The sequence below is a fragment of the Squalius cephalus genome (assembly GCF_949319135.1).
Source record: "Squalius cephalus genome assembly, chromosome: 11".
NCBI lineage: Eukaryota > Metazoa > Chordata > Actinopteri > Cypriniformes > Leuciscidae > Squalius > Squalius cephalus.
The window spans coordinates 28,108,244-28,122,347 of NC_137132.1; the positions used below are offsets into that span (position 1 = coordinate 28,108,244).

A 14,104-nucleotide genomic window follows, 5' to 3' on the forward strand; every position below is an offset into this window, starting at 1 on the left:
ACAGAACCGCTGATCACAAACAGATGTGTTGCCAGATCCAGTGTCGCCACAACACAAGACCAACACGTTTCAGAAGAGGTATTGCCTAGCTGAGACTTCTTGTCTAAGTCATACATCCCTAGTTCCCAAAGTCGATATTAGGGCCACATTTTCCCCTTTTCTCTGGTGAATAAGCCACAGTATTATGTTTGTTAACCAATAAAGCATTTATGAAATGAGGAATCAAATTTTCTTTGATCTTTTGACATATAAGATGTCATTCTACAATGAAAAAAATTTTCAGACCCCCCAAAAATAGGCACAAGTTGAAACCAAGCTGCCAGATTACTTGTTTTCTACTTCCTCCACATTGTGACATTAGATTATAGAAGATATTTTCATCTGACCAACTCCACAATAACACATCAACGCCTACTTTACCATTTTGGTAACCTGTCCTGCAGTGGAGAACAATGAAGTGACAAGAAAGAGAGAGCCGGTCACCCAAGACTATAGAGGTGCTCATGTTAACAGGCACCTGAAGCTTACTGCAAGTTTTAAACTAGTTCAATATTAAGATGTTGGGGAAGATCTGCACAGCCTTCTGAAGGACTCCAGCATTAGGAACGAATGGATGGTTTATTATTAAACAATGTCTAGGGTCATGTTGGAGGATTATGTTTGTTCTGATCATTTCACTGCAGACTTGGTTTTGTAATCAGGTGCAATTTAATGCAGTTTGGAAAGAAACGTTTATTGAAAGATACAATGCCAACTCTATTGGATCTGACAGCAGCACATCGCAAAGAGAAAGTAAACAATTTCATAACAAAACAAATGTAAACAAATTCATAATGCTTTGCTTGTAAATGCAGTTTTATATTTATGGATGTTTTTAAAACACTCACATGCAATATTGGAGGCTCTGATACTTTTTCCTATGAAATGACCTTAGCCAATCATAACAGTGGCCGTTTACTGACAAGCCTTAAAGGAGATGTAGCACTTAAACCGAGTGTTTGTGACAAAAGGTCAAAATGAGGGTTGAAAATAATCTTTATGAATATATAACTGTATTTAAAATAGAGTAAAAAATTTTAAATAATTACAAACATCATGTCAAGGTCAAATGGTTTTCTTAGTGTGTTTCATGGCTCAATATTAATGTAAATGCAGTCAGTTTCATCTCAAGTGAATGTAAACAGTAGAACTAAAAAATGAATAGGTATCAAAACAACAGATCTGTCTTACAGTCTTACAGCCAAAATCTTCAGCTACATTAAAACAATAGAAATTAAGCTTACATCACTAATGAATCTGACATGCATTTAAATGACATCATTAAAATAAACTGAATCAAACTATGAGTGTAATTTTCCCCATGAGACTCTCACCTGAGCTGTGAGATGTAGGGCAGACACCGGAGGAATCCCCTCACTTCACTCTCTTCATCTGTCCAGTCTATCAGCTCTACTGGTTTCTTCTCTGTTTGGAGTTTCAGCACTTCTAGGAGGATGGAGCTCTTTCTCTCTGAGAGCTTTATTCTCCAGACTGCAGGAACTGACTGATAAATTGTCTGTAATGCTGGAAGGACACTCCTGCCTGTTTGAGTCTCATAGTCCTTCACATGTGAACACAGATCCAGCAGGAAATCACATCTCCCATAATTCACAGATGACCGCAGTTTCTTCACAGTTTCTTCTGTTGTCTCTTTATGGAGAACAGCAGCTTGCAGACACAAATCCAGTATTAATCTCTTTCTTTTCTCCCATGATTCAGATGTTTTATTCTGTTTAACAAATCTAAAGAAAGAATGAACATGATTTAGCACTGTATGAAGTACATGTTTACATATATTTTTAGTATATTGTATATTTGACAATTTAAGCCTAAATTAGAAATGGGCAGCAACACGTGTCATTTTTTTTTTTTTTTTTGTAAGACTGTGATTCTTAAATCTATGATCATAATTGTTTACGGATATACATTTTCTTTGTAAGAGTATAACTCCAAAATGTATATTTGGTTTAGTTTACAGGCACAATGTGGACTTTTACTGCAGCTCAGTTACAAACACAAACACTATATATAAGAGTATAAAGTGCCTTAATGTACAAAATGACTGTCATAATAATCTGACTACAGTCACAGACATTAATAAACGTGTAAGATAAATTGTTTCCAAAAATCTATCTGGGGAAAGTACAGGCATTTAAAACTATTGGTGATAGCAGAGTGGCTGATAAATAAAGCGGTAACACTTTACAATACTGGTACACTAATATACATTAATTCATGCTTAACTAATGCACAGATAATCATGTGTTAATGTATGACTCATGAAGAACTAAACCATTAATTATTACTGCATCAGCAACTAATAAAGATACTGTATGATTAATAGATTGAGTAATATGTGAATTGCTATTAATTAATTGTGTTATAATGCATTAATTCAATTAAATAATAATAATTAAAAGGAAATTAATGCGTTAAATGGTTAAAGCTATGTACTTCAACTTACAGTTGTCTGCTTTAATTAATCATTAACTAATGATTTGCAAATGTATCATTATGTTATGTCTTCACTTGTTGGGGCACATGACTATAACTAATTGTTAAGTGATATGTCATTCATGGGTTTGACGGTGCCACATGCAGTGAATGTAATGTCAGAGAATGTGTTTGAAGGATGGGTAAGTTGGGCTGAACACAAATATCAGCACACCAGAATCTGACCAACTGACCACTGTTACACTGTGTTTAAACTGGACGTGACCATTATTGGACTAAATAGTAGTCCAGATTCTTTCAGAGTCAGAGTAAGATAAAGTGAGAATAGCTGTTCTGAGGAATATTGATTCAAAGTAAAAAATTGATTACTTTTTTTTCTATCACATTGTCAAGTATAGTACGATTGATTGTTGCCACACTCTTAACTGGGAACGATAAAATGTAAACCAGTTAAAACAAATTTGCACCTGTAAAACTATTTCACTTGTAGAGCTTGTATTTGCTTCGTTACAAAGACAGAATTACTCATAATGGCTTCATTGACTGATTTTGACAAATATAACAATTAATTGAAAATATAAAGTATCTAGACCTGAACTGTGAGATGTAGGGCAGACACTGGAGGAATCCCCTCACTTCACTCTCTTCATCTGTCCAGTCTATCAGCTCTACTGGTTTCTTCTCTGTTTGGAGTTTCAGCACTTCTAGGAGGATGGAGCTCTTTCTCTCTGAGAGCTTTATTCTCCAGACTGCAGGAGATACTGACTGATAAACTGGCTGTAATGCTGGAAGGACACTCCTGCCTGTTTGAGTCTCATAGTCCTTCACATGTGAACACAGATCCAGCAGGAAATCACATCTCCCATAATTCACAGATGACAGCAGTTTCTTCACAGTTTCTTCTGTTGTCTCTTTATGGAGAACAGCAGCTTGCAGACACAAATCCAGTATTAATCTCTTTCTTTTCTCCCATGATTCAGATGTTTTATTCTGTTTAACAAATCTAAAGAAAGAATAAACATGATTTAGCACTGTATGAAGTACATGTTTACATATATTTTTAGTATATTGTATATTTGACAATTTAAGCCTAAATTAGAAATGGGCAGCAACACGTGTCATTTTTTTTTTTTTTTTTTTTTGTAAGACTGTGATTCTTAAATCTATGATCATAATTGTTTACGCATATACATTTTCTTTGTAAGAGTATAACTCCAAAATGTATATTTGGTTTAGTTTACAGGCACATTGTGGACTTTTACTGCAGCTCAGTTACAAACACAAACACTATATATAAGAGTATAAAGTGCCTTAAAGTACAAAATGACTTTCATAATAATCTGACTACAGTCACAGACATTAATAAACGTGTAAGATAAATTGTTTCCAAAAATCTATCTGGGGAAAGTACAGGTGTTTAAAACATGGCTGATAAATAAAGCGGTAACACTTTACAATACTGGTACACTAATATACATTAATTCTTGCTTAACTAATCCACAGATAATCATGTGTTAATTTATGACTCATGAAGAACTAAACCATTAATTATTACTGCATCAGCAACTAATAAAGATACTGTATGATTAATAGATTGAGTAATATGTGAATTGCTATTAATTAATTGTGTTATAATGCATTAATTCAATTAAATAATAACAATTAAAAGGAAATTAATGCGTTAAATGGTTAAAGCTATGTACTTCAACTTACAGTTGTCTGCTTTAATTAATCATTAACTAATGATTTGCAAATGTATCATTATGTTATGTCTTCACTTGTTGAGGCACATGACTATAACTAATTGTTAAGTGATATGTCATTCATGGGTTTGACGGTGGCACATGCAGTGAATGTAATGTCAGAGAATGTGTTTGAAGGATGGGTAAGTTGGGCTGCACACAAATATCAGCACACCAGAATCTGACCAACTGACCGCTGTTACACTGTGTTTAAACTGGACGTGACCATTATTGGACTAAATAGTAGTCCAGATTCTTTCAGAGTCAGAGTAAGATAAAGTGAGAATAGCTGTTCTGAGGAATATTGATTCAAAGTAAAAAATGGATTACTTTTTTTTTCTATCACATTGTCAAGTATAGTACGATTGATTGTTGCCACACTCTTAACTGGGAACGATAAAATGTAAACCAGTTAGGGGTGTGCGATATGACGATTTTTGATCGTGGACGATTAAAATGTCTCCACGATCTGCTTTTGAAGAAATATCGTAGAATCGTGCATTAGCCTATAGATGGGTTTCCGTTTCGCGAATTACCCATTATCCTCTGCGGCGCGCCGCCATGTTGTGTGTCAAAGCTGTCAGTAAGCCACTGTGCTGCATTAATAGAAAGCCAGTTAATATAAAGTATTTTTGACTCTTTTGTGTTGAGATAACGATGACACATTTCTCCAAACCTGGCGACAAGGTGAAGGTTATTTACAGGGACACATTAGACGATGTTTGCCAGGCAAGATATGATGAGAAATTGAGTTATATCGATGGAAAGGATCCTTACACAATGTCGAAAGAGGACTGGTTATGTAGGCTAATCCTGCGGCGTACCCCGATATTCAGGAAATGGACATTGCCAAGTATCTCATCCACACCGTTAGTGCGTACACTTTTGACGAATTAAGAGGAAGAAAGTCTCTGGAAGCATACAATTATTTTGTTAGAATGTGCGAGTTAAAATTTTATATGGTCGCATTTGTGCGAGTGCATGGTCATGTACTACTCAGTTAAATTCACGCATGAATTCTCCTGCATTGAACTTGTTTTAGCGCCCGCCAAAGTGAATTTTTGTCCCGCCAAAGTCTTATTTGATCGGTGAGTAATGTAGATGAACTGGGCGCATGTTTAACTGAAAGAACGAGCAGAGAGAGAGAGAGAGAGCCGGTCGCGCGCGCGCGCACTCTCTCTCTCTCTTCGGAGCCAGGCGAAAGTGTAAACAAGAATTCACCGTCTCCAAACTAAGCGCTGTCTTGCTCTCTCTCCCTCGTGGAAATGTTAGTCTGGAGCCCTGCATTGGCGGTTCACATCGCTGTAGCCAGGCGGCTGATATCTGCACAGCCTTTATTATACGGTACATTTAGACTCAGTGTCAAGACAACACCATCTGGGTAAAAAAAACAACAACACAACGCTCCGAACTAATTTAGTGTAGGAGAGAGATGGAGAGCAGAGGCACGGAGCGATGTGCTCCAGGTGTAGCCTCTGCCTCTGGCTCGACCAGCAGATGTGGCCACAGAGAAAGTGATGAAGGTGGACAATCGTCAGAGTGTGCTTCTGCCCAGCCAACACCTCTCAAGGGCAGTGTCGATAGTAGCCGCCTGGGTACAGCGATTTGACAGCCGATGAGAGCTAACGTTAGCGCATTTAGCTAGCCCATCTTGGAAATGATTAGATAAAGTGTCACATCTCCAGAGCACAAAACCTCTAAATGTTCACAAGAGCAGCACTGAACATTAACTCCAGCCAAACGGAGAATAATCGTATGATTTTCATGTTCAGAATAATGCCGATTCAGGATATTATCATGCTCCGTAACACAAACGCTTGACATTCTCTGGCTTGACCCACTTGACACACAAGATGGCGCCGTAAGGAGTTGCGGGAGAAATGTGACGTCATCGGAAATCTATCTATATCTGGGGCCGTATTCACAAAGAATTTTAAGGCTAAAAGTAGCTCCTAACTGGCAAATTTAGGAGCAACTCCTAAAAATAATGGGCGTGTCACTCGTAACTTTAGGACTCCTAATTTTTTTTGACTAAGAGTAATTCACGAAGCATTTTAGCCCTAAAAGTAGCACCTAAGCCTGGGACAGCTTAAAAGAAGTCGAGAGGACTCCTAACTCACTAAGACCTATTCACAAACCGCTTTTTGTGGCATTTCACGTTGCGATGTTTTGAAATGCGTATGCGGCGGCTACAGGAGCTTCCAATCGCGAGGGAACAATTTTGCATTGTAGGCATAACTAGGGATGCAATAACGCCACCAACAACAACCAAAACTAGGCTACTCATTGCATGTAAACTAATTGTAACGTTTCATTGTGAATCAAATTAAAATGTTCTTCTCTTTGCAAACGTAGGCAGAGGCATATAGTGACAGATTAATTCAATAATGTTGCAAAGATATTGCATCAATCCATATGTTTCATTAGGCTACTAGGCTATTTGTTTTGCCTTACTCTTTATTCATTTAGGCTATTTATTCAGTTATTCATCATCTTCCGTCCTTCGCACTACTTGTGTAGCGCACGCATTCTCAGACCTGTCACCTGTCACTCATCATCGTAGGGGAGGTGTTTGGAATCATTCCCGCGTTACAATCATCAGCCAATCAAGGTGGTCACTTCAGTCAAGCTCGTGCATGAGTAATGACGTCATCCATAGCAACGAAGACTCACTCTTAGTTTAGGAGTTGTCATTTTTCTTTACTAAGAGTTGGTCTGAAAGCCGTTGTGAATAACTTTTAAGAGAAAACTCCTAGCTAAAATCTTTTAGTGCGATTTAGGAGTACTCCTAGTGGTAAGATAAAATGCTTTGTGAATACGGCCCCTGTTCTGGCGCCTCTGTCCCAACATACTGAACAACGCGACGTATATTCACATAAAATGTTAACACAGCGGAACGGGACACTGCAGTTCACAAAAGTTCATAATTTGCATGTGCTTTAATGCCTTGTCGGTTAAACATTTAATTCGCGTGCTGATGCGCTGTTCTAACGCATGCATTTCTCAGCGCGTAGCCTACATGTGAAGCTCACATGCACTAAGCCTGTCTACGAGCGCCTGGATACTGGACTAAGTTAAGTTATCTTTCGAGTCTTATTGTGCTTATACTGTTAAATACACACAAGGTTTACATAAACAAAGTCGGTTATGTCTAAAGTGAAAGCAAACTTGAGAAAATTGAGAGAAAATCATTTTGTCATCCGACTTCCGCTAAACTGACAAGGCACGTAGCTATTTCAGTAGTTAGAAGATTGTTTATAGTTAGCCAAAACTTTATCAAAATGACAAATAACGTTAATACCGTAAATGTTTTAAATTGGGAGCACAGAGAAAACTTCATACGACGATCAGTTCGTCTCACATTGTCTCATCCATCGTCATTGTTAATGTGGCCAGAGGTAACGCTAACCTATGGGAATATTTAACTACTACGTCCTGTCAGAAGGAGTTGACGGAGCAGCAATAAAAAAATATTTGTAAATAATAAGGAATGAGAATATTTAGGGTTTAAAGATAGGAGATTAGGTAATTAGTTAAATATGAACGATTAAATAAGTTGTATAAAATCAGTTGTAAGAAGTGTTTGATGTTTTCAGGAAGCTAGAGACACCTTCTACTGACCTTCATGTAGATACATTTCACCATTTAAATTTTATAAGTAATAAACCAAGATGGTATTCATTTGCAAACTTGACGTGACTTATTCCTTCTAACTAGAAGACTTAATTAATTTAAGTTTTGAGGGGAATCTACAGAGCTCACATTATATTGTTGTAGCGCCCCCTACCTGTCTTCCTTGTAACTAAGTAGGACAGCGCTCCAGATTCATGAACTAAATGCCTACAGGTGTTGAAGTTAGGCCCCTCGGAAGTCACAATGTATACTTTTCTTTTGGAAAGTTACGCAGAATTAAATCTATACGCACCTTAACTAACCAAGTCAACAGAAACACTTTTGAAAGAATAAAACACTTGTAGAAGTACCATAAAAAAGAAAGGATTTAATTGGAATAAAGTTATTAAATGTAAACTAGCTCAAAAAATGAATTTCAACATGTAAAGTATTCACACAATCACATTGCCATTAACTCTGACACAATTTAAACACCGAAGGGCAATATCTCAGGTGCCAGACCTACTGAAAGTAGTCTCTATGTCAAATACACTCAGTATAGGTTGACCCAATGACCTCAAAGGTATGAATACATACAAATACATACAATTATACAAAATATACTCGGAATATTCACATCCTATTTTCAGTGCACTGAATAATACTAAATGAACCAATATTTAATGCTGTGGGCCCACACACACACACCAGTCATACACACAAACCACCCCGTTGCAGGCCTGAATCGTGGCTCGTGTTTGTGGTGGCCGGGAAACTGAAAAATGGCCCCTTCACTCTCCTGAGCACAAAACAAATCAAACCAAGATACCTCAATTCCACGTGCAACCACACAGCAATTCCGGAATCCTGTAGCAGGCCTCGCGCAGCTCCTCGTCCTCTCTCTCCCTCGTCAGCCGACGAAACCGCACCTCCCGCGCCGCCAGAGGAACCCCAAATAACGCGGGTATTTGGGGCGCTATCTGGTCCTCAAGATCTCCCTCGTTGTGGAGGAAACAACTGCGTTAACAGTCTTTAGTCTTGTCGTTATGACTGTGGCTTTAACTTATCAGTTCAGATGCGCCGATATGCGCATTGATAATTAAACAGCCTGTATTCGCGCCTGAACGGCAGATTAACAACACTGACAGACCGTAAAACACTCGCGGCGATCTCAAAAAATAAACACAAATGAATTATACGTGCTTCACTCCCGATCTCCATTACAGTTCAAGATTTTTAAACTTGTAAATCAATCAAATCACTCTCTTACCGCAAGTCCGTCTCTCACATTCCCCTTTCTCTAACTGAACTCCCGCCTTGTCAAAATCTTCTCCCCCTCTCTCGAACAACCACTCACGTTACACAAAACACCAGTGAGGGCGGGACTTATTCACATAAACCAATAAAATAATGAAACACCTAACTTGTTGTTTTGCCACATTTTCAAATGTAAATCTCAATCAAACTTGAAATAGGAACGAACGTACTTAAAGGAACACACCTTTAAACATACTATACTGAGATGTATATTTAATTCACATTTTAGCTCTGGATTAGAACTAAATAAAAACTAATAAATTGAGATAACCCATTAACTGAATAATTCTATTCTACTGGGTTACATGCTCCCCCTTCTAAACATCTCATGACCCCATGAGATTACTTCTCAGCACTTTAATGGTAACTTTAGGCTCAGTATAAGAGTTTACTTTACTACAACGAGCACACTGTGCCATAGGGTGACACCACATAGTGTTACAGGGTTTCGTTTCTGACTCTTCCCCACCCTCTACATTTATGACCATCCCTCTATGAACCAGAGTTAAGGGTCGGTTAGTGGGCTGGCCCAGATTATCATAACTCAACTTGACTACTGGTCTTATGTCTCTTTTTGGGCGGGAATGGACAGTCTCTACTACCTCTTTAGCAGCATTAACTACTTCAGGCTCTCCCCCTTCTAAACCAGGATCTCCCATTTCATCTGAACTCCGATCAGAGAGCTCTCCAGGTCCTTCTTCAGTGAATATAGGCTCTGCCATTTCGACAAGGGGTCTATCTAATTCACCTCCAAGGCTAACAGTTTCCTCCTCCACTGTAGATTCCTCCCGCGTAACACACTCTGTCCTGGGCTGTCTCTCCACCCTATCCGAGTAGTAATACCACAGGTCATCCTCTTCACTTTCAGAGTGGTTCCTCAACTCACTTCCTTTCAGGGCCACATTCCTTTCTCCCAATCCTCTTCTCCGTTTTCTCTCCACAGATCTTGTCCTGGTCTCCGGCGGAGCAGAAACTTCCGTTAGTTCTCCCGGATCTGCCAACCTCACCTGGTCCCCAACTGGTAAGAGATGGTCTCTGTGTAAAGTTCTTACACCTCCCATGCCGGATTCGGGTTTCAGGCGATACACCGGTAAGTTCTCTAGCTTTTCCACCACCAGGTAAGGAACAGAATTCCACTTGTCTCCAAGTTTGTTCTTTCCAGTCACGGCCAGATTTCTTATCAGCACACGATCTCCCACTGTCAGACTCTGGTGTGTCACTCGCTTGACGTACAACCGTTTGTTCCTTTGTTGACTTTTCTGGGCAGTTTCGGTGGCTAACTGATATGCTCTCTGTAACTCTGATTTCATTTTTTCCACATACTGTCGATGGCTACCCGCTTCCTTTCCATCAGGCGATGTCCCGAAACACACATCCACTGGCAGACGAGCCTCTCTTCCGAACAGAAGATAATATGGGGAAAACCCAGTTGCTTCGTTCTTAGTACAGTTGTAAGCGTGTACTAATCTGTTAATGTGTTGACTCCATCTGTTTTTCTCTGCAGGATTCAGCGTACCAAGCATGGAAAGAAGTGTTCTGTTGAACCTTTCGGGCTGTGGGTCTCCTTGTGGATGATAGGGAGACGTTCTGGATTTTCGGATTCCCAGCATGCTTAGTAGCTCTTTTATGAGACCACTCTCAAAATCTCGACCCTGATCTGAATGGATGCGAGAGGGTAAGCCATAGTGCACAAAGAATTTGTCACACAGTATCTTAGCCACAGTCAGAGCTTTCTGGTCTTTGGTGGTAAACGCTTGAGCATAGCGTGTGAAGTGGTCTGTTATGATTAGCACATTACCAATACCTTTTGAGTCAGGCTCAATTGACAGGAAGTCGATGCACACTAAGTCGAATGGCCCACTGCTGGTTATGTGATTCAATGGTGCAACTCTCTTGGGTAATGTTTTTCTCGTTACACAACGGCCACAATCCTTAACATACTGCTCTATGTATGCAGACATTCTAGGCCAATAGAAGCGATCTTTCAGGAGTTCCGTAGTTTTCTCTACTCCCAAATGGCCAGAGTCGTCGTGCAAAGAGTGCAACACAGTAGACCAGTACTTTCCGGGTAAGACGAGTTGTGTCTTTTCTCTACCACAGGAACTTTTGGTGACTCGGTATAAAAGTTGGCTCTTTATCTTTAACTTGTCTCCCTGCCGCTGTAACAGAGCAATGGTAGCATCAGAACTCCTAGCAGCTGTAAGTATTCTTCCTGACTCCACTTCTTGCTTTACTACACCAACTACGGGGTCATCCTCTTGAGCTTTCCTCAACTCTGCATTAGTCAGCTGTTCCATTTGACCAAGACCCAAAGCTGTGGGACAAGAGAACGCATCGGGAATACTCTGAGGTAAAACACCTAAGTGATCTACCAGTCTGGATGATGAACCTCCACATTCAGCAACCACTGCTAACTGACAGATGGCTCTTACTCCTGACTTGGGTATTTCCTTCCATTCAGAGCAAGCAGTCGATTCACAGGGGTAGCGAGACAATACATCCGCGTCGATGTTGTGACTTCCTGGTTTGTATTGCAAGTTGAAGTTATAGGTAGCTAATGCAGCTAACCAACGATGACCCGTCGCACTCAGCTTGGCACTTGACAACACATAGGTAAGTGGATTGTTGTCGGTCTTCACCACAAACTGGGCTCCATATAGATAATCGTGAAACTTGTCCACAACCGCCCACTTGAGCGCCAAGAACTCTAGCTGATGAATGGGGTAACGCTGCTCGGAGGCACTTAGTTTCCGGCTTGCATAGGCTACGGGCCTCAGTCCTCCAGAATGCTCCTGATTCAAAACGGCACCCAGTCCACTCAGACTGGCGTCTACATGCAGTACATATGATTTGGCAGGATCAGCGAAAGCAAGTACTGGGGCATGTGTGAGACAGTAAATGATTTTATGGAAAGCTGTTGTACAGGTGTCGTCCCAACGCTCTCCAAATTGCTCAGATACTCTGAAGTATTTCTTGCCATCGCTTGACTTTCTGTTTTGCCCAGATGTTGGTGGGTAACCTTTGGTGAGCTCCGTCAAAGGCCTTACAATGGCAGAGTAATCCTTTATGAATCGCCGGTAAAATCCACAAAACCCCAGGAACGACCTCAACGTCTTTAGGTCAGTGGGCCTTTTCCAGCGTGTTACGGCGTCAATCTTGGCTGGGTCTGGTGATACGCCAGCAGCTGACACAATGTGCCCCACATACCGTACTTGAGGCTGGCAAAACTGGCACTTGTCAATTGACACTTTCAGGCCACACTCTCTCAGACGATCCAGGACTTTTAACAGCCTCTCTTCATGTTCTTCAAGTGTGCGCCCGAACACAATGATGTCGTCAAGGTACACTATAACTTGGAGGAGATGCATGTCACCTACAGCTTTCTCCATTAGCCGCTGGAATGTGGCTGGAGCTCCAGTAATTCCTTGAGGCATGCGTTCGAACTGGAAGAATCCCAGGGGACAGATGAACGCTGTCTTCTCTTTATCTTCCTCCGCCATGGCTATTTGATAGTATCCACTGCGGAGGTCCAGTACAGAAAACCATTTACTACCAGCCAAACTGTCCAGGGCATCGTCGATCCTGGGAGTGGTGTACTGATCAGGGATGGTACGAGCATTTAGCGTTCGATAATCGATGCACATTCTGATTGCCCCATTCTTCTTCCGCGGTACAACAATGGGCGATGCGTACGGACTCCTTGACTCCTTAATTATTCCCGCTGCTAACAGGTCTTTGATGTGATGTCTTACATCCTCGATATCTGCAGGAGCGATGCGTCTGGAGCGTTCTCTGAATGGTTTTGGGTCTTTCAGTCTGATGGGATGCTCAACCCCACGAGCTAATCCAACATCCCATTCCTCAACAGAAAACACATCACCTCTGGTTGCCAACTTTTGACGCAGTCTCTGTTCCCAGGCCTCAGGAATGGATGACTCACCAAAATTAAACAAGCTCGGGTCTATTGTTTGGGAGCTCTGTTCTTCAGAACTTGCGGTGAGTGTGTCAGTCGGATATACATTGGCAATTACTGTTCCTGCAGGAATGGAGATATTTTTGGATGTTTCATTATGGACCAGCACTTGGACGTTTTGTCCTTCTACTGCGGATGACGGGAGTACCACTGGGGTTATGAATGTTCCAGCTGGGAGACTAGCGTCCTCGGGCATGTCTACCACAAAGATCTCTTTTCTTAAAGGCTTGTCAGTCTCCAGTTTACAGACAGCACACACTTCTCCCCTTGGTGGAACTATGCAATCACCAGGTCCTATCCATCGGACTTTTCCTTCAGGTGAATCAGGAAGAGTTTCAGTCTTTTGCTGCTGTGGCAGATGGATTGCAGGGTGTCGAGTCTGGATTCTCAAAGCACATGCAACATTGGATCCTTCTGTATCCTGGCTAAGAGCAGCAAGGCGTGTGAAGAAACTGGCATTGGTACCAATAATGACTGGCAGCTGGGAAGGACCTTGGGGTTCAGGACATACAAGAGCCAGGATGGACAGCGACTCCTCCACACCAGTGACAGAGGCGGGAAAGGTGACATCCACTATAATATAGCCCTTATAAGGATAACTGGAGGAACTGAGGCCCCATATGGATAATCCAGTCAAGGGGTGAATGGGCACATCAGGCAGGTTCTTGGAATACCAGCTTTCAAACACAATCGTCACTTGTGATCCGCTGTCTAACAGTGCTTGACATACACGGCCATTAAGCTTCACTTTTACAGTGGATGCCGGTCCTACTAGTCCTTTAGGAAGATGGCTGGATTCATGGATGGTGGTCTGGCTCTTTTTGGAGAAACAGGCTTGGTTTTGAGTAGTTCTATTGTCAGCTGTCTCATGCTTTCCACCCTTTGCCTGCCGCAAAGAACGAATCAGCTTCTGAATCACTTGATCCGAATTTGGTGGAGCTTGACACTTGGTGGCAATATGGCCATC

General features: G+C 41.0%; 2 protein-coding genes across 2 annotated transcripts in view; both read right to left on the bottom strand.

The window, feature by feature from the left end:
* The window catches only part of LOC307166773 (uncharacterized protein), a 419,028-nt gene that overhangs the window by 168,567 nt on the left and 236,357 nt on the right, over positions 1-14,104 (bottom strand). The window lies entirely within an intron of this gene.
* Positions 1-14,104, bottom strand: part of LOC307166774 (uncharacterized protein) — a 125,102-nt gene that overhangs the window by 27,444 nt on the left and 83,554 nt on the right. Inside the window, exons 4-5 of the mRNA XM_079885411.1 lie at positions 3,086-3,496; positions 1,374-1,781 (exon numbers count right to left, since the gene is read on the bottom strand). Of these exons, the coding sequence (XP_079741537.1) occupies positions 1,374-1,781; positions 3,086-3,496 (819 nt within the window). The remainder of the gene's footprint in view (positions 1-1,373; positions 1,782-3,085; positions 3,497-14,104) is intronic.